This window comes from Macaca fascicularis, chromosome 7 (genome assembly GCF_037993035.2).
Source record: "Macaca fascicularis isolate 582-1 chromosome 7, T2T-MFA8v1.1".
NCBI lineage: Eukaryota > Metazoa > Chordata > Mammalia > Primates > Cercopithecidae > Macaca > Macaca fascicularis.
Window position 1 is genome coordinate 167,949,345 of NC_088381.1, and position 20,817 is coordinate 167,970,161.

General features: G+C 42.3%; 1 protein-coding gene across 25 annotated transcripts in view; it reads left to right on the plus strand.

The window, feature by feature from the left end:
* Positions 1-20,817, plus strand: part of EML1 (EMAP like 1) — a 210,519-nt gene that overhangs the window by 129,550 nt on the left and 60,152 nt on the right. For 15 of the 25 annotated variants that reach the window (XR_012416105.1, XR_012416101.1, XR_012416103.1 and 12 more), the window contains 3 exons: positions 2,234-2,366; positions 11,918-11,974; positions 15,446-15,580. Coding sequence is in view for 18 of the 25 variants with exons in the window: in XM_005562188.5 (XP_005562245.1) it covers positions 2,234-2,366; positions 11,918-11,974; positions 15,446-15,580 (325 nt within the window). In the remaining 7 variants the exon portion in view is untranslated. The remainder of the gene's footprint in view (positions 1-2,233; positions 2,367-11,917; positions 11,975-15,445; positions 15,581-20,817) is intronic. The other 10 variants (XR_012416106.1, XR_012416107.1, XR_012416104.1 and 7 more) reach the window with 1 other exon arrangement.

The window sequence follows — 20,817 nt, forward strand, 5'->3', positions numbered from 1 at the left end:
GTCAGCACCTTCCTTCCCCTCACTGCCTTCAGTGAGGCTGTTGTATGTTTGTCATACAATCTTCATTCCATCCTGGGGTTTCCCCGTCTCCTAGTCGGTTTTACTTACATACGTCAAGGTTCACTCTTGGTGCTATAAGGGTCTCTGGGCTTTGACAAGGCATCATGTCACATATCCCTCACGATGGTATCTTACAGGAGAGTTTTATCACCCTAGAAGACCTCCTTTACACCACCTATTCAGCCCCTGCCCTGCAACCTCTGACAGCCACAAATCGATTTTCTGTCTTTAGTTTGCCTTTACTCAAATGTCATATAGATGCAGTCATACAACATGGAGCCTCTCAGACTTGCTGCTTTCCTTTAACAATGTGGATTTCAGATGTGGTTTGCTTCATTCCTTTTATCACCAACTCATATTCCATTGTATGGATGGGCCAGTTTGTTTATCTGTTCACCTATCAGAGGACATCTTGGTCGCTTCCAGTTTTTGACGATTGTAAATAAAGCAGCTCTAAATATTTACATGTGGGTTTGTGTAGACATAAGTTTTCAGATCAATTGGGTAAATACCTAGTGTCAGTACAATTACCGGATCATATGGTGAAACTATATTTAGCTTTATAAGAAACTGCCAGACTGTCTTCCACAGTGGCTGTACTATTTTTCATTCCCACCAGCAAGGAATGAGAGTTCCTGTTGATCGGCGTCCTGGCCATCAATTGGTATTTTGTCTGTCTTTTTGGATTTCTGCCATTCTAATAGGTGTATAGAAGTATCTCATTATTGTTTTAATTTGCATTTCCCTAATGACAAATGATGTCGAGCGTCTTTTCATATGCTTATGTGCCATCTGTATATGTCTTCTTTGGTGAAGTGTCTTTTCAGATCTTTTGCCCATTTTTTTAATTGGGCTGTTTGTTTTCTTACCATTGAATTTGAGGAGTTCTTTTTATATTCCTTATACAAGTCTTTTATCAGATATGTGATGTGCAAATATTTTCTCCTAATCTATGCCTTGTGTTTTAATCCTCTTAGGTTCTCTTGCAAATTTTTAAAAATGTTAATGAAGTCCAAGCTATCAATTTTTTTCTTTCATGGATTGTGCTTTTGGTATTAGATCTAAAAACTCATCACCAAATCACTTTCTTCTAGAAGTTTTATAGTTTTGCATTTTAAATTTAGGTTTATGGGCCGTTTTGAGTTAATTTTTGTGTAGGGTGTGAGGTTAGTGTCTAGGTTCCCTTTGTTGAAAAGATGAAGATCTTGGCTGGGCATGGTGGCTCACACCTGTAATCCCAACACTTTGGGAGGCTGAGGCAGGCGGATCACCTGAGGTCAGGAGTTCAAGACCAGGCTGGCCAACATGGTGAAACCCCATGTCTACTAAAAATACAAAAATTAGCTGGGCATGGTAGCCAGCATCTGTAATCCCAGCTACTCGGGAGGCTGAGGTAGGAGAATTGCTTGAACCCAAGAGACTGAGGTGGCCGAGATTGTGCCACTGCACTCCAGCCTGAGCAACAAGAGTGAAACTCTGTCTCAAAAAAAAAGAAAAGAAAAGAAAAGAAAACATGATCCTTTCTCCAAGGAATTGCCTTCATATCTTTGTCAGTGCTGCTAGTGTTTCAAAATTCATGTCCTTTTCCTTTCTACCTAGCTTACGTTCTGTAAAACAGTGGTCCCCAGCCTTTTTGGCACCAAGAAAATTGTGGAAGATGATTTTTCCATAGAAGTGGGGGTGGGTGTTGGGGATGGTTTTGGGACGATTCAGGCATGTTACATTCATTGTGTGCCTTCTTTCTATTATTATTACATTTTAATATATAATGAAATAATGATACAACTCACCATAACGTAGAATCAGTGGCAGTCCTGAGCTTGTTTTGTCGCAATCAGATAGTCCCATCTAGGGTTGATGGGAGACAGCAACAGATCATCAGGCATTAGATTCTCATAAGGAGCGCTCAGCCTAGATCCCTCGCTTGCACGGTTCACAAGAGTTTGCACTCCTAAGAGAATCTAATCTGATCTGACAGGAGGGAGAGCTCAGGTGGTAACATGAGTGATGGGTAGCAACTGTAAATGCAGATGAAGAGTTGCTCACTCGCTCACTGCTCACCTCCTCCTGCTGTGTGGCGTCATCTTCCTAGCAGGGGGTTGAGGACCCCTGCTGTAAAATGTTACCTTTACAAAAGGGAAGTTTCTGATGTTATTTTCTGCTTGTCTTACAGCAAGACCACTGATGCAGACCCTGCCTTTAAGAACCACTGTCAACAATGGCACTGTGTTACCAAAGAAATCTAGTGGTTCTCTACCGTCCCCCTCCGGGGCCAGGAAAGAAACCGCTGTGCCGACAACCAAAAGGTGAGCCAGAGGCAGGGCCTTAAAGGAACTCTAAAAGCAGTTCTCTCTTCGATCCCAAAATGAGTATTACTTTTTAAAATCGTATTGTACAATTTCTTCTCTGAGTTAAAGCTTATCAAAGTCCAACATTTTATATGTTGCCATAACAGGAACTAGTTAAGTTTATTATTATTCTCGTTTTAGATTTACTTGTGTTGCCTTTGAAACCTCACTGGCTAAAACCACAGTGTGGTGTTTTGTATTTTTACTTAAAGTTCTCTTTTGAAAAAACAAATGTTAGTATAACCTGGGTAAAAATAAATAAATGTTCCCAAGTCCGTACTGGGAACATGACAAAATTCAGATTGCCATGGCAACCTCAGATTTTTCTCTGTGCAATTTGGATAAGCTCATGCTTTCAAAATGTACCCAACAGTGGAGTCTAAATATTGATGTTATCTGTCACAAAGAGCACAGTTTGCTCTTAACTTTCGTATTATTTTGTAATTGCCATTTAAAGATTTTTATATTTTAGGACCAGGTGCAGTGGCTTACACTTATAATCCCAGTACTTTGGGAGGCCAAGGTGGGCAGATCACTTGAGCTCAGGAGTGTGAGACCAGCCTACCTTAACTGTTTTTAAGTGTAGAGTTCAGTAGTGCTAGCCAGGCTCAGTGGCTCACGCCTGTAATTCCAACACTTTGGGAGGCCGAGGAGGGTGGATTGTCTGAGGTCAGGAGTTCAAGACCACCGTGACCAACATGGCGAAACCCCATCTCTACTAAAAATACAAAAATTAGCTGGGCACAGTGGCACATGCCTGTAATCCCAGCTACTTGGGAGGCTGAGGCAGAAGAATCACTTGAACCTGGAAGGCCAAGGTTGCAGTGAGTCGAGATCACACCATTGCACTCCAGCCTGGGTGACAAGAGCGAAACTCCATCTAAAAAAAAAAAAGAGTTCAGTAATGTTAAGTATATTCACACATCTGTTGTTGTGCAACAGAGCTCTAGAACTTTTTCATCAGGCAAAAGAGAAACTCTAGACCCATTAAATAGTAAGTCCCCCTCTATTCTCCCCACTGCCCTTGACAACCACATCTCTACTTTTTGTTGCTATGATTCTGATTGCATTAGGTATTTCACAGAAGTGGGATCATCTAAGTAGTGCTTGTCCTTTTGTGACTGGCTTACTTTGCTTAGCATAATGTCCTCGACGCGCATTCATATTGTAGCATGTGACTGATTTTCTTTTTAAGGCTGGATAATATTGCATTGTGTGTATATATCATATTTTGCTTTTTATTTTAATTTTAGATTCGGGGGTATGTGTGGAGGTTTGTTACAAGGGTATATTTGTGATGCTGAGGTTTGGGCTTCTGTTGATCCCGTTACCCAGATAGTGAAGATAATACCAAATAGGAAGTTTTTCAGCTGTTACCCACCTCTCTCCCACCCTCCTTTTGGAGTCCCCAGTGTCTGTTATCCCCATCTTTATCATATTTTGTTTATCCATTCATCCATCACAGGCTATTCTGTACCATTTATCTGCACATCTGTCCTTATGGCCAATACCCTACCATCTTGATTACTCTTGCTTTTTAGTATGTTTCAAAATCAGGAAATGGGAGGCCCCCAACTGTATTGTTCTTTTTCGTGATTGTTTTGGCTATTTAGGATCCCTTTATATTCCATATGAATTTTAGGATAGTTTTTTTCTATTTCTGCAAAAAATGCCATTGGGATTTTGATAGAGACTGCATTAAATCTGCATATCACTTTGAGTAGTATGGACATTAAGCAATATTAAGTCTTCCAATCCATAAACCTAGGATGTCTTTCTCTTTTTTTGTATTTTCTTTTAGCAAGGTTTTGTGGTTCTCAGTGTATAAGTCTTCTATCTCCTTGGTTAAAGTTATTCCTAAGTATTTTATCCTTTTTGATGCTGCAGTAAATAGAATTAATTTCTTAACTTCCTTTTCAGCTTGATCATTGTTATTGTATGGAAATGCATCTGATTTTTGTGTGTTGCTTTTGTATCCTGAAACTTTGTTGAAATTATGTATTAGTCCTCAGAGTTTTTTCTGGAATCTTTAGGGTTTTCTAAGTATAAGATTCTGTCATCTGTAGACAGATAGTTTTACTTTGGATCCTTTCCTATTTGGATGCCTTTCATTTCTTTCTCTTGTCTAATTGCTCTGGCTAGGACTTCGAGTACTATGTTGAATAATAGTGGCAAGAGTGGGTGTCTTGCCTTCCTCCTGATTTTAGAGGAAAAGATTTCAGTCTTTTACCATTGAGTATTTATTTGAGCTATGGCCACTCAAATCTAGCATTTATTACATTGAGGTAGTTTTCTTCTATTCCTAGTTTGTTTTGTTTTTATCATGAAAGGGTGTTGAATTTTGTCAAATGTTTTTTCTGCATCAATTGAAATGATCATGTGGTTTTTGTCCTTTATTCTGTGGATATTGTATCACATTGATTGATTTTCATGTGTTGAATCATTCTTGCATTCCAAATATAAATCCCAGTTGGTCATGGTGTATAATCCATTTAATGTGCTGTTGAATTCAGTTTACTAGTATTTTGTTGAGGATTTTTTCATCAACGTTCATCAGGGATATTGGTCTGTAGTTTTCTCGTATCTTTGTCTGGTTTTGGTATTAGAATAATGCTGGCCTCATGCAATGATTTGGAAGTGTTCCCTCCTCCTCGATTCTTTGGAAGAGTTTAAGGAGGACTGGAATTTATCCTTTTTTAAATGTTTGATAGAATTCTCTGCTGAAGTCATCAGGTCCTGGGCTTTTCTTTGTTGGGAGATTTTTGATTACTGCTTCAGTCTCCTTACTAGCTCTAGGTCTGTTCATATTTTTTACTTCTTCATGATTCAGTCCTGGTGGGCTGTTTGTTTCTAGGACTTATTCATTTGCTCTAGGTCACCCAATTTGCTGGCATATGCTTATTCACAGTGGTCTCTTATAGTCCTTCTCGTTTTTGTTATATCAGTTGTAATATCCTTTCATTTTTAATTTTAGTTATTTAAATTTTCTCTCTTTCTTCGTTAGTCTAGCTAAGAGTTTTTCAATTTGGTTGATCTTTTTTAAACCAATTCTTGGTTTTGTTTATTTTTTTTTCCATTGTTTTTCTATTCTCCCCTTCATTTGTCTCTGCTCTAATCTTTATTATTTCCTTCCTTCTGCCAACTTTTGGTTTTCTTTTTTTTCTAGTTCCTTGAAGTATAAAGTTAGGAGGCTGATGTGAGATCTATCTTCTTTTTATGAAAACTTTGATCACTATAGACTTCCCTCTTAGTACCCCTTTAACTGCCTCCTGTAAGTTTTGGTATGTTGTACTTTCATATGTCTCCAGATATTTTTAAAATTTCTTTGTGATTTCCTCTTTGACCATTGATTGTTCAAGAGTGAGTTGTTTAAAGATTCACTTTTTATTGTAGCAAATACAGGCATTCCTCATTTTATTGTGTCTGTCTTTATTGTGCTTTACCACATTTTTTTACAAATTGGAGGCGGTGGAAAGCCTGTGTTGAGTAAATCTATCAGCATCGTCTTTCCAACATGTACCCACTTCATGTCACATTTTAGTAATTCTCACAACATTACAAACTTTTTTGTTATCATTATGTCTGGAATGGTGATCAGTGATCTTTGGTGTTAATACTATAATTGTTTTGGGGCACCCAAAACAGCACCCAGAGAAGGTGGCCAACTTGATCCATAAATGCAGTTTGTGTCCTGACTGCTCTGCCCATTGTTTCCCTATCTCTCCCTCTCCATCGGCCTCCCTTTTCCGTGAGACACAACAGTATTGAAATAAGGCCATTTAGTAACCCTATAATGGCCTGTAAGTGTTCAAGTGAAGGAAGAGTCATACTTTTCTCACTTTAAATCAAAAGCTAGACATGATTCAGCTTAATGAGGAAGGCATGCCAAAAGCCAGGATAGACCATCATGTGGTTTAGATGTTTGTCTCCCCACATTTCAAGTTGAAATGTGATCCCCAGTGTTGGAGATGGGCTTGGGAGGAGGTGTTTGGGGCATCAGCGTAGATCCCTCATGAACGTCTTGGTGCTGTCCTCACAATGAGTGAGTTCTTGCTGTGAGTTCACTCAAGGTCTGGTTGTTTAAAAGAGCATGGCACCTCCTCCCCACTTGCTCCCTCTCTTGCCAAATGACATGCCTGCCCCGTCTTGTCTTCTGCCATGATTTAAAACTCCCTGAGACCGCACCAGAAGCTGAGCAGATGCCGGTGCCATGCTTCCTGGACAGCCTGCGGAACTGTGAGGCCATTAAACCTCTTTTCTTTATAAATTACCCAGCCTCAGGCATTCCTTTATAGCTGCACTAAATGGACTCATGCAGGCCTGTTGTGCCAAACAGTTAGCCAAGTTGTAGATGCCAAGAAAAAGTTCTTGAAGGAAATTCGAAGTGTTACTCCAGTGAACACGCGGAAAAAAAAAAAGGTGACATCCTTATTCCTGATAGGGAGAAAGTTTGAGTGGTCAGAATCAAAGATCATACCAGGCACAACATTCCCTTAAGCCAAAGCCTAATACAGAGCAAGGCCCGAACTCTCTTCAATTTTACGAAATCTGAGAGAGGTGAGGAAGCTGTAGAAGAAAAGACTGAAGCCAGCAGAGGTTGGCTCATGAGATGAAGGAAAGATGCCCTCTCCATAACATAAAAGTGCAAGGCAAAGCAGCAAGTGCTATTGTAGAAGCTGCTACAGGTTATGCAGAAGACCTAGCTGGTTAAGATAACTGATGAAAGCAGCTACACTACACAACACATTTTAGGCCGGGCGCGGTGGCTCACGCCTGTAATCCCAGCACTTTTGGAGGCTGAGGCGGGCAGATCACGAGGTCAAGAGATCGAGACCATACTGGCCAACATGGTGAAACCCGTCTCTACTAAAAATACAAAAAATTAGCTGGCGTGGTGGCGGGCACCTGTAATCCCAGCTCCTTGGGAGGCTGAGGCAGGAGAATTGCTTGAACCCAGGAGGCGGAGGTTGCAGTGAGCCGAGATCGCACCAGCCTGGGCAAAAAGAGCGAAGCTCTGTCTCAAAAAAAAAAGAAAAAAAAAAAGCAACAACAACAACACATTTTCAGTGTAGACAAAACGGCCTTATATTGGAGGAAGATGCCATCTAGGACTTTTATATGAGAAGTCAATACCTGGCTTCAAAGCTTCAGAGCAGAGACAGACTCTTGTTAGAGCCCGATGTGGCTGGTGACTTTAAATTGGAGTCAGTGCTCATTTATCTTTCCAAAAATCCTAGGGCCCTTAAGAGTGATGCTAAATCTCTTCTGCCTGTGCTCTGTAAATGGAAGAAAACCTAGATGACAGCACATCTATTACAGCAATATGATGTACTGAATATTTTGAGCCCATTGTTGAGGCCTACTGCTCAGAAGAAAAAGCTTCCTTTCCAAATATTACCATTCACTTACAGTGTACCTAGTCACCCAGGAGCTCCGATGGAGCGGTACAAGGAAATTAATGTTTTTATGCCAACTCACACAACATGCATTCTGCAGCCCTTGGATCAAGGAGTAATTTCAACTGTCAAGTTTTATTATTTAGGAAATACTTTTTTTTTTTTTTTTGAGACAGAGTCTTGCTCTGTCTCCCAGGCTGGAGTGCAGTGGTGTGATCCTGGCTCACTGCAACCTCTGCCTCTGGGTTCAAGTGATTCTCCTACCTCAGCCTCCCGAGTAGCTGGGATTACAGGTGCACACCACCATATCTAGTTAATTTTTTTGTATTTTTAGTAGAGACAGGGTTTTGCCATGTTGGCCAGGATGATCTCGATCTCTTGACCTCATGATCCACCCTCCTTGGCCTCCCAAAGTGCTGGGATTACAGACGTGAGCCCCCACACCTGGCAAGGCTATTGCTGCCATTGATAGTGATTGCTCTAATAGATCTGGGCAATGTCAATTGAAAACCTTCTAGAAAGGATTCAACATTCTAAATGCCTTTAAGAACATTTGTGGGACCAGGCACAGTGGCTCATACCTGTAATCCCAGCACTTTGGGAATTTGAGGCAGGAGGATTGCTTGAGTCCGGGAGTTTGAGACTGCAGTGAGCCATGTTTGTGCTACTGCACTCCAACCTGGGCAACGGAGTGAGACCCTGTCTCAAAAGAAAAAAAAAAAAAAAAAGAACATTTGTGATTCATGGGAGGAGGCCAAAATCTCAACATGAACACAAGATGAATGGGAAGAAAATGATTTCAGCCCTAATGGATGGCTCTGAGGCAGTTCAAGACTTCACTGGAGAAAGCCACTGCAAATATGCTGGAAATAGCAAGAGAACTAGGATTCGAAGTGCAGCCTGAGGATAGGACTGAGTTGCTACAATCTCCTGATAAAACTTTAATGGGTGAGGAATTACTGCCAAAATAGTAGTTTCTTGAGATGGGATCTACTCCGAGAGAAGATGCTGTGAACCCTGTTGAAATGACAATGAAGGGTTTAGAGTAGCACACAAACCCTGATGAAGCAGTGGCAGGGTCGTGTGGCTGGAGCGTGGGGAACGTGGCCTGGGCTGTCTGGATCCAAAGCCTGTGTGCCTTCCATTGTGCTCGGCTGCTTCCTGCACAGATTTCCAGGTCACCCCTGACATCTGCCGAAGGAAAATGCTTGCTATAATGACTGCTTGCAAATCATCCTTCTTTTATGTCCCATCCTGTCCGTGTACTATTTGTGGGAGCAGGAGCAGCCGTCAGGAGTGAGGGTGACTCTCAGCAGAGATTTCTCAGATTGGAAGTCTGATGTTGATAAGGGGGCGCCGGGGCCAAACAGCAAGTAAAGAAACAAGTCCGGGCTATGAACAGAGGCCTGGGTCTTACACCCCTACATTTCAGCCAGATGTGAAAGGGCTCATAGGTGGCGATTACTCTCAGCAATTTTATCTTAGTAAAGAAGGGAGGGAGGAAGGGAGCAAGACAGAAAGGAACGAACGGACACGTGAAAAATTATGATAGTAGCCATCATGTTATTTTTAAGTGTGTACATTTGTGTACTCGCATTTAAATGGTAACCCTCCCAGAAACATTCTAAGGCCTCTGTAGACTTTTCCTTATAATTTACAGAATATCCATTTGATTACTCTAATAAGCTGTGGTCAGCATATAGCTGCCAACTAGAAATACATAGTTTTCTAGACTGAGTGTTCAAGACTCTGGGTTTTGAGTGAAAGCGTAGTGATTCATGTATTTTGGTTCGTTTCTGGCTTTTATGGGCTTCAGTGGATGGGAGTTCCCTTCCATTTGGAAGCTGGAAATAAGAACAGTAGCATCTAATTGCTACTCCGCGGTAAAGTTCCTGTAGATCTCTCATTAGGAGAGAATTTTGAAAACAGAAGCAGGCTGGGCATTCTGAATATTAGGATTAAAATAACTTCCAAGTCATTTCAAATCTGTTTACAATCAGGTAGGAATTTTTCTGTAATCAGAGTTCCAAATTAAATGAGTCGGGGCATCTGTGGTGTGTGGATGGGTATATGTTTGTTTTCTTTTCTCTGGGGGTTTTTCAGCCTGGTGCTTAGGAACAAAATCCCCTTTGGAAATAGTCCAGTGCCCAGCGGTTGTGCTTTGTGTTGCCAATTAAGACTTCGATTGAGGGCTTGATTTGGAATCCTTGGGAAAAGCTTTGTTTCCATTAGGCAAAGGAAAAAAGGCAGAAAATCCAGAGAAGACATTGTAGGTCATACCTTGCTCAGTGGGGATGCGGAGGCTGACAATGGAGTAACATTTCTACTGGCTCAAGAAAGAGACAATCACTGTTCTCTGGGCTCATAAGTAGAGCATGACAATAGGCCAAGCTATGTGAACAGAGATCAAAAGAACAAAACTGGTACAAAAAGCGTTATTTTAAAAATGCTCTGTGACAAATGTGAGATAGAATGGTAAATATCTCTTGCTTCCAAACAAACAGCCAATAGTCCTTTGGAAAAATAGTTCCACTTGTTAGAAGCACAGCATTTGTAATTGCACTGAAGTCAGTGCTGGGGACATAGCGTGATTTGAAGAACAGAAAGCCAAAATCTGGCTTCAGTTGATTTTTAAGAATTATTTCTAATGTATTTCTCTGTTATTCAGATGAACTGAAACGTAGGTGATAAATCCATGTTTGAGTCTGTTCTCAGTAGCAAAATAGAGGTGGAAGTATTGTCCTGTTGAACAAAGGAAGACCCGTGGGACGTGTCCCATTATCAGAAGTGATATGGTTCTCCCCACTAGCTTGAGCTGACTTTGTATTGTAGAAAAAAAGACTTGTGTATATAGAATTCTCTAAGATTCTCCAAGACCACTAGCCTTCCTGAAAAATAACTTGGATTTTGCCAAAGATCAGTTTTTAGACAGTGAAAGATATGAGCATTTGTTAATTTAATTATTGAAATGCGTCATCTCAGTCTGTCAGAATTATCTCGTAATTTGAGGGACAAAAGCCAGGTGGGTCCTAGTCCCCTGTGGACCCTCCAGCACTCAGCATAGCGCACAGTGGTTGGTCGATGCCTAGTAAGTGTTTGTTGAGCAGTTCACTGCTTTTATCCAGTGTTAGTCGCCCCAGCTGTCGGGACAAATGAAATCATCAGAAAATCTCTGGTCACACTTAAGAGCTGCCTGTCAGATTTCTGTTTTGGTTGTAAAAGTTTGGGATACTTTTGCAAAATTTTGGAAAACCAATTTTTGATTCCCAATCACATGATGAAGGAAAACCTAATTGTAGGTTCTTATGCTTAGAATTCCTATTAACCGTAAGAAGAAAGACATCTGTTTTTCTTATGGTCACCAGTCTCTTTGCAGAAATTTTATTATGTCTAAAGTGTTAATTGGCACAAATTGTTGAATGCATACGTAATGTAATGTAAAGAACCATTTATTTTCATAACTTAGAAGGTTGCAGGTTTGGGTGTGCGGGCAGAGAGCAGAAGGGAAAACAAAGTAATGGTGATGTCTAATGCATTTCTACACCAGAAATACTTGCCTTAAGCACTAGAAAATGTACTGCATTATTGCGCAGTCTCTCACAAGCCTGTACTTCTACCACTTTCAAAATAAAGAGCATTATTTTTCACTCGCCGTCCAGAGGGAACATAGCTTCTTTGATATTCCCTGCTGGTTATTTGAGGAGGCTTCCTGCAGTGAGTGTACAGTATTGCTCTCTCTGGCTGCCCTTGTTACCGCAAATGTCTTGTCTTCAAGCTTTATTTTCTGTCCTTCACTTTGAGTCCTAGTAAATCCTCTTTAATTCACAAGAGCCGTTGGTTCTCAAAAGGAAATGTCTTGTTTTTTATTCTACGTCTGGGACAACAGTAAGTTTTTTTTTTAAAGTTTAACATTTTAATGCAAATATGGGAATGACAAATATCTTGGAAGAGTTGTGATGGATTATATCCACATCTATATATGCGAACCAAAATGTTTTTCAGTTTTGATGTGTGCGTCCTGCAATTTACTGAAGCTTATCAAAGTATTTTTCCACACTTTTATTAATTGCACTCACGTTTATTCTGCTTTGTTTCTGTGCCTCTTATACGTAGATTAAACAGATCTGTGAGTCTTCTCAATGCTTGCAAACTGAATAGATCGACACCAAGGTGAGGGGAACTTAGATTTACTTTGTCACCATGGCTGTTCCTTCCACTGTTTCCATCTTTGTTTTAACATAGTAGCTCCAAGGTCTTGTCCAGTGCCTACCATTCATCAAGTCGTCAATCATGTAACTATATTAATCATTGACATTTTTTGCTTTTTTAGATGCTCATCTGGTCCTCCAAAACTAGTATACTTTGACATTCATAAATTGCAGGTGGTGTTGATTAGGGGCCTAATAGAGAGAACACAGGGTTGAAGTCACCAGCCCCACCACTTGCTGTAACCCCAGACAAGTTGCTTCACACTCCTGAATTTGGTTCTTCATCTGTAAAATGAGGATAATGATATTGCTGCTGGGATTTGTGAGGTTTTAATTAAATAATACAGTATATGTAAAAGTCCAGAGAACTCCTTAAATGTTAACTGTGGCTGCTGCTGCAGTTTTCATCACTGGCACCCCCATGAACCCTTCCAGCCACCAGGTTGGGGGTTAATTGTTAGAAAATCAGGTATTGTTTGCTGTAGTTGATGAACAGTTGTGGTTTTTCAGCTCTTTAAGGGTGTTTTATACAGTTCTCGAACTTGCTGTGAACTTGCCATGAACTCCCACAAGGACGCCCCAGAGGCCGAGCTCTGGGCTCTTCTTGCGGCTGCAAAATCTCCCAGGGCCCCGGCAGCTGGTCAGGGCAAAGTGTGCTAAAGACTGGGCGGAGAATAATCCTGCTAAGTCAAATTTGCTTGGTGTTTGTCGTCAGGGAAACATCTTGAACTTGAAGCACAAAGGCTCCTGTAATTTTTAGACTTTAATCCCAAATTTCAGAAATGTAATGCTCGCTTAAAATCTGTAATTTCCTTGTCCCCAAATTGAGCATTCTCAAAACGCACATTTTGACCTTAAGGCACACCCTGCTGATTGCAGTTGTAAGATTCTGGCACTGTCCACTCAAGGGTTCCCCAGTTACCAAAAAGACTATGTGGAAAGTGTATTCAGATAATCACCCTGAGAGCGAGGTGATTTTCAAAGCCAACATACCGTGAGGGTTTTGAAAAACCTGCTCGGAGATTACTAACTGAGCCACTGGAAGTTGCAAAGGAAGGAGGACTGCAAGTTGGGCTAAGGAGGGTATAGACAGAGGAGACAGAGAGGGGAAGGTAGGAAGAGAGGAGAGAGTCACTGGCTACCAAGAAGGAGAGCAGCCAGCACCAGGCAGGAACTGCCTAGATGGGAGGTTTGTCATTTCCTTATGAGGAGGGAGGACATTGAGCTTCAGTGCAGGAGCAGAGGTGTTGGCTGTGTTAAGTTCCTCAGTTCCTTCGTGCTCCTTGTTGAGATCTGGTTCCCGTGCACCCTTCACTGAAGCTGTGCCCACTGGAGACGCCTGAGACTCCCCACTTCCCGGGGCTCACCCCCTCCTCTGTGCAGCACCAGCACACGTACCGAGTCCTGCGCTAGCTTCTGCGCACCACTCCTTCTCTCCTGGTGTCGCTGCTACCTCTGACTCCTGCGGTAGCTTCTCAGCCCACGTCTTTAAACATTAGTTTTCCCGGGGCTCTTCCGTCCTTGGTGACCTCCTCCCTCCGTGATTTCCTCTGCATCCGTGGCTCAGCACCCGCCAGATGGACAAGGCCTGTCCTGAGCTGTCTCGGGTGTTGCAGGCTTGTATTCTCACCCACCCACACCTCCAGTTCCAAGTGTCAAGACCAGAACCACCCAAGTCTGTGCCTGTTCCCAGAGCCCTGGCCCCTCGCCTGCCCCTCCCCCCCTTCTTTTTTGCTTACAGAGCAGGTGCTGCCTTAAAGCAGTTTGTGTCTCTTCTGGTGACAGGGTCACTGTGTGATACTTCCATTTATTTCATCCTTTCATTTAATAAGTGTGCACCAAACTTTTGTGTGAGGCTCTGCAAAGCATGCGAAAATGATAAATGAGATAAGATCTCAAGAAATGTGTGGACTAATGATGACGATTATAAAATATATACAGAGATACCTATACTACAGTTATGTGCTCTGTCTTAGTGAGTTTGGGTTGCTGTAACAAAGTCCATAGACTGGGAAGCGTATAAACAGCAGAAATATATGTCCCACCATCCTGGAGGCTGGGAGTCCGAGACCAAGGGGACCAGCGTGGTCGGGTTCTGAGGAGGGCTGTCTTCCAGGTTGCAGGCGGCCATCTTCTCACATGGTGGAGAGGGTAAGAGAGCTCTCTGGGCCTCTTCCATAAGGACACTAATTCCACTCATGAGGGATCCACCCTGCTGACTTCATCACCTCCCAAAGGCCCCACCCCCTAACTCCATCACATTGAGGGTTAGGGTTTCTACACATGAATTTGGGGGACACAAACAGTCCATAGTGTGCTCTGAGAGGGGGACAATCAGCCTCCACTCCGTGCCTGGGCTCTGGCTTACCCCTCATGCCTGCGAATCCCCTGTGTATTGGAGATCCCCTCTCCTAGAGCAGGCTCTTTCCGTCTGTGTCGTAACAACACATTCAAGCCATTTGATCTTTCCTGGAAATTCGCAGTCTTCAGGAAGCCTTCCCCAGGCTGCCTTCCCAGGCCTCCGAGCACTCTAGTCACTCTTGTCCTACGAACGAAGTTGGCCACTTACATGGACACCACCTCCAAACGAAGGCATCTTGCATAGGGTGGAACATTTCTGTCATTACCTGTGGCATCCTGTTAGCATTTGTCCCACGCGTGCCTTTAGGCCAGATTTCTTCAGCATCAGCACTGTTGACGTCTGGGCCAGGTGATACTTTGTGGAGGGGCCATCCCGGGCTGCGTAGGATTTTTAGCAGCACCCCTGGTCTCCACCCACTACATGCCAGTAGCAGTCCCTCCCCAGCTGTGGCAGCAGAAGGATGTCTCCAGACATGGCCAGATGTCTCCTGGGGGCACCATCCCCCTGGGTTGCACAGCACCATCTAGGCCAAGCTTGTCCAGCCTGCCGGCCCATGGGCCGTATGTGGCTCAGGACGGCTTTGAATGTGGCCCAACATAAATTTGTAAACTTTCTTAATACTCTATTTTTTTTGCAAGTTTTTTTTTGTGTTTAATTCATCCGCTGTCGCTAGCATTAGTATATTTTATGTGTGGCCCAAGACAATTCATTCTTCTTCTTCCAATGTGGCCCACAGAAACCAAAAGATTGGACATCCCAGGAGAGTGAAGCCTGCTCAGGGGCAGGATTGCCTCCCTGGAAGGCCCTGGAGTGCTCTCACACGGTACTGTTGAAGTCTTAATGTCTGTTTCCTCCATGACTGTGAACTGTACTAGTGGCCTCAGTACAGAGGCAGAGAGCAGAGGTGTTATTCCATGTGACACTCTGAAAAGCTTTTTGATCTCCGTAGCTAGGCCTATCTTTTGAATATCCACGTGGAAGGATGATGTTCTATGTATGTATTTGTATGCATCGCAATAAAATAAAATCACGATATTAAGGAGTTCACTGTCACTTACATTCCACCCTTAGTAACATCAAGAGGACCAGCTCTTCTGAACGAGTATCTCCTGGGGGTCGAAGAGAAAGCAATGGGGATTCCAAAGGAAACCGGAATCGCACAGGCTCTACCAGCAGCTCTTCTAGTGGCAAAAAGAACAGTGAAAGGTAAGGACGTCTTATCTCTTGGTTCCTGCTGTTCAGATATTTTAGCACCGCTTGTCCCCAGAGAGGAGTCAGAAGATCCCCTCATATTCCATCAAGCTAGGAGCACTCTTGGAGAAGAAGACCTTCTCCTCAGATATTTGTAGGCACTAATCAAACAGCCATTTGAGGGCAGCTGCCAGGCACAGTTCACACAAACTACTGCGCAGGTAGAAAAACTGTCACTCAGATTCCCAGCACTCTCATGTAGACATAAGTAGTTCCTGAGAATTTCTTAGTACCAAGTACCTGGAACTGGGGAAGCCATTCTGAATTTCTATGTGAGCACCTTCTATTTCTAGTACACTCTCCTGACCTTTTAAAGTTCATTTTAATGGACTGCTTTAAGTTTGTCAGCAGTATTTTCTGAGACAGAGTGGCTGAAAAGTTGTAATTTTATGATTTATCAGAGGCTATGTTTAATATTGATGCTAACACCAGAAATGTGAACCATTTTTCTTAATGGTTTCGTGAAATACATGGACTCCAAATTTTGAATTTGTCTATGAGGTTAGTTTGTAATGGATTATGATAAGTATTGGTGAAACTCATACTAACATTTTATTCCTGAATGCTGCTTTTTGGCATTTTAGCAGCTTGTTTTGTGTCTACATAATACATTTATATCTATATAATGTACTCTGTAAAGAAAATCCAGTTTCTCTATGTATTTTTACCTAACATTGTACTTTGTTCTCACTTTTTAAACACTGTACTTTAATTTTATTCTCTCTGTTTAGTAAAGCTTAGGAAGGAATTTCAGCTTCAGAGGCTAAGCATGTGTTTTTTTCCCCAAATGTTCATGTCAGGAGAAGGCTTAGTCATAAAGCAATCGACTCCAACCCACAGGCTGTAAAAATTCCAAGTTTGTAAATCCATGGTGATTCAGTCCTATAAAGGAAGCTTAAACTCTTTTTCAGTTTTATTCCTAAAAGATGTCTGTTGTAGAAAACATAGAGACACTTCTCATATCTATAGCAGGTCAGGTCCACGGTCAATTAACAATTTAAAAAACCATTAACATGGGTTCTGTCTTCTTCTCATTTAGACTATTAGTACTTCTTATCAGAAGATTATGCTAATGGGGTGATAATACCTTGGAAATGAGGCCAAGTGGTTACAATGGCAACAGAGTGTGAGTTAGTGGGAGGCGCAGCGCAGCCCAAAGCTGCTTTGAATTCAGGGTAAGCTCGGAAGTTGACCTGAAATGTCTAGATCTTGGCAGTTCTTAGAGACTTGGCTCCTCCTCTGCACATCTGATTTTTATTAAGAATTTCCAAAAAGAATCTGCATTGTGTAAACTCCAGATCCGTTTTATCTTTAAAATCCTATGGCTTTGGTAAATGTGCTGGGTAAATATTTCCACAGAAGATATTTACAAAGAGATTTTTGAAAAACGCCACAGTAGGAAATTTTGATTTGGAAATGAGGGACTGGGAAAATTTACTAATCATGTTCCCAAACTAATTCAGGCAACTAAACATGTCCATTTAAAAAGAAATTCTGTGTCTCGTTAGAACCCAGGCGTGGTTGAGGCGAGCAGAGCGCAGAACTGGCCGAGTTTCGCGCATGGTGCACCGAAGGGCTTTCAGAGACAGTCACTGTCTCCTCTTCGGCAATTGCTGTTCCTGACAGGGACGCATGGGAGTAAGTGCTGTGGTAACTCAGAAAGAAGCAGCTAAGATGCGGTAGAAGTGAAGGTCAAGCTGGTAATTCAGTGGCTGCGTGACCCCTTCCCGCCTTTCTTTCTCTGTATTCCCACGTGTGCAGCCCCATGCTTAGGCTGCTTTGACCCTAGCACCAAAGCAGAGCTAGAGTCTTGCTGAGAAACGCCACTCTCGAGGATGGGACACGGGGAAGGAAAGGAGTAGGGAGGTGGGCCCCCACGTAATTTCTGTTTTTAAACATGACTGCATTCAGTGGACTCAAGATGGCATGCCTCTTCCCCATCGTTCACTCGACGTGTCCATTGTTCCTGCAGGCTGTCCTGTGATTTAAAAGATTGCCCTTGTTGGATTCGTGTAGGCAGCAAGACATGGTGGAAAGGGCAGAGGCTCTGCAGTAAAAGAAAGGTCTGGGTGTGTATCCAGTTCTGCCTTAACGTCTCCAAGCTCAATTTTTTCCTCTGCAAATTAGAGATTTTATACCTAATTCCCTTGAATCTTATAAATGAGCTAACTTGTAGGAAAATACCCAGCATAGAGCTTGGCACTCAGTAAATGGTCATCATCGCTGTGATGGTTGTTATAAAGACAGGCTTGTGTGGAGCAGAGGAAAGTAATCGGTGAGATTTTCTACAATCCCTCCCTTTTTATTTTCCTCATTTGTGAGATGAAAGTGTTAGATTTTGTCACAATCCGCGTTGCACTTGTGTCTAACATAGTTGGGGGAGATAAAGTATTGTAAATCCTCGTGATGCTTACAGTTCTTAAATAAGGCGTCGGGCGGGAACTGGTCTGTGGGCTGCGTGCGATCCCAGCCTGCCCGCTGTTCCGGAGCCCCCTTCTCTTCCACTCAGGAAGGCTCGTTAGGGTGCACGTGAGTGAGAGTGCTGACGTCATAGGGATGGCTTCCACCCTGTGCTGCTTTGTAGAAGAAGCAAATCATTCACACAGGCAGTGCTTTAACTTGCAGCCGTGACAGATTATTAGCCATAAAGCTCACAGTTTCTCACACGCCATGTGCAAAGCTGTCGTTAGCACATATGGCACTTAGGCGCAAATGAGAAAAAGGCTCCCTTTACTTCAGAAAAATGGTTCCATCTCAGCACATATATTTCTCAATAATAATAATTACAGTAGATAGAAAGCCATTCTGTATAAATTATACAAATCTTACTATTGAACACAAATAACAGTGTTTGTGAAGTCCTAAACGTTAACCTTTTCCGAGATACTTTATTTTAAAGTAATTACACGTTTTGCTTTCATAAAACTATATTCTTTTTCTTTTTCTTTTTCTTTTGTTTGAGATAGAGTCTTACTCTGTCTCCAGGCTGGAGTGCAGCGGCACAATCTTGGGTCACTGCAACCTCTGCCTCTTGGGTTCATGCAATTCTCATGCCTCAGCCTCCTTAGTAGCTGGGACTACAGGTGTGTGCCACCATGCCCAGCTAAGTTTTGTATTTTTAGTAGAGACGGAGTTTCACCATGTTGGCCAGGATGGTCTCGAGCCCTTGACCTCGTGATCCACCCTCCTCGGCCTCCCGAAGTGCCGGGATTACAGGTGTGAGGCACGCGCCCAGCCAAAACTGTATTGTTTATGATGGTTTCAGTCTTCTTGCTCCCATGTTTCATTTTCTTTACAAACGGTCACTAGATTGGAGTCTTTCTTGTGATAAGGAAGACCTTTATCTTAGAATGTTTAACTTTTTCAAATACTTTGTAACAAGCCACAAAATTTAACAGCATTTAATCTTTGCATCAATAAAACCTCTATTATAAACAAAAGCAATATATGATAATATTTTACTTTATGTACTATTGATGATAAATGAGTATTAATTACATAGTGATTCATGTCATCATGAAATACGACATTTAAATAGGGAATTGGCAATAACATTGTGATGGAAGGCTTGTAAAATGTAGCCAGTAAACTAATCTGATAGAGATATTTTTCAATTAAAAAAGTATTTTATCCCCAATAGAAAATTGGCTGCTTATTTAGAAGCACAGTTCATGTTAGATGTTGCTAGATTGATAAAGCGTTTCAATTATCAAACTGGTTCCCCTTTTGTTAAGTCTTAGGGGAATGAGCTATGTCAACTTTATAAGCAAGACGCTGTTTCAGCTTTACTGAGAAGTTGTTGAAATGAGTTGATTTTGTTAGAGTAAGGATGTTTCAGTCATGTGTTAGAAACTTTGCTGTCACATACATATAAATCAGGGGTGTCCCTGGACTTTCGGCTTCCCCAGATTAAAAGAATTGTCTTGGGCCACACATAAAATACACAAACACTATTGATAGCTGATGAGCCAAAAAAAAAAAAATTGCCAAAAACATCTCATGTTTTAAGAAAGTTTACAAATGTGTGTTGGGCCACATTCAAAGTCATCCTGGGCCGCATGTGGCCTGTGGGCTGTGGGTTGGACAAGTGTGATATAAACTGCCCATCTTTGGAGTCAACAAACATTAAAAAAAACACCTCAACATAGTGAAGACGTCGACATGTTAGGTGTGGTGCCCTTTTGTATTGTGCCCCCTCAACCCCAGGATCAGACAGCCCCATATCACAGCTGTCAAGTCGAGAACCCCTGGGCTGGACACCTTGAGTGCCTGTCCTCTCTAAAGCTCTAGCATTTGGTAAAATTGTCTTCTGACTATTTCACCTCAGGGTTCTTCAGGGCGCAAAGTTGTTTTTCCTTTACGATGGCATCACTGCTGCTCACTGCTGCTCACTGCTGCCGTCAGCTCAACATTACTCCTTGGCTGGGGCTCCGGGCCCTTCATCCGCCAGCTCCTCATTCCCTCTTGTGCCCTGACACCCATGCCTCTCCAACACATTGCTCACTTTTCCCCAGCAAGATTTTTTCCTTTTTTGAGGGCATGTATTTATTATACAAGTAACTTGTTTTAGAAAATCTAGGCCGGGTGTGGTGGCCTACTCCTATAATCCTAGCACTTTGGGAGGCTGAGGCGGGTGGAGCACTTGAGCCCGGGAGTTCAAGACCAGCCTGGACAGCATGGCAAGACCCCATCTCTACAAAAAAATACAGAAATTAGCTGGGCTTGGTGGCGCATACCTGTAGTCCCACCTGTTTGAGAGGCTGAGATGGGAGGATTGCTCAAGCCTGGGAGGTTGAGACTACAGTGAGCCGTGATCGTACCACTGTACTCCAGACTGGGCAATGGGAGTGAGACCCTTTCTCAAAAAAAAAAAACTAGATGCACAAGAAGGAAGAAATGAAAATCACCTGCAGTCTCACCACGCAGCAAACTCACAGCCAACAGTCATTACATTTCCACGTGGACTTTTATTTGCAGGGTGCTCTATGAGTGTAGTGTGTAATTTTGACATAAATGCCATTCTTGTGCCTATTTTGTGATCCCTTCTTCATTTGCTGTATGAGCATGTCTTTGTGTGAATAAATACACTCTTGCAGTGTTATTTTAGACGTGGTTCATCGTGTTTCCAGCCCGAAGTACTTTAGTTGGACATGTAAGTACCGAACAAGTTTCACTAATCCACTCAGACCAGG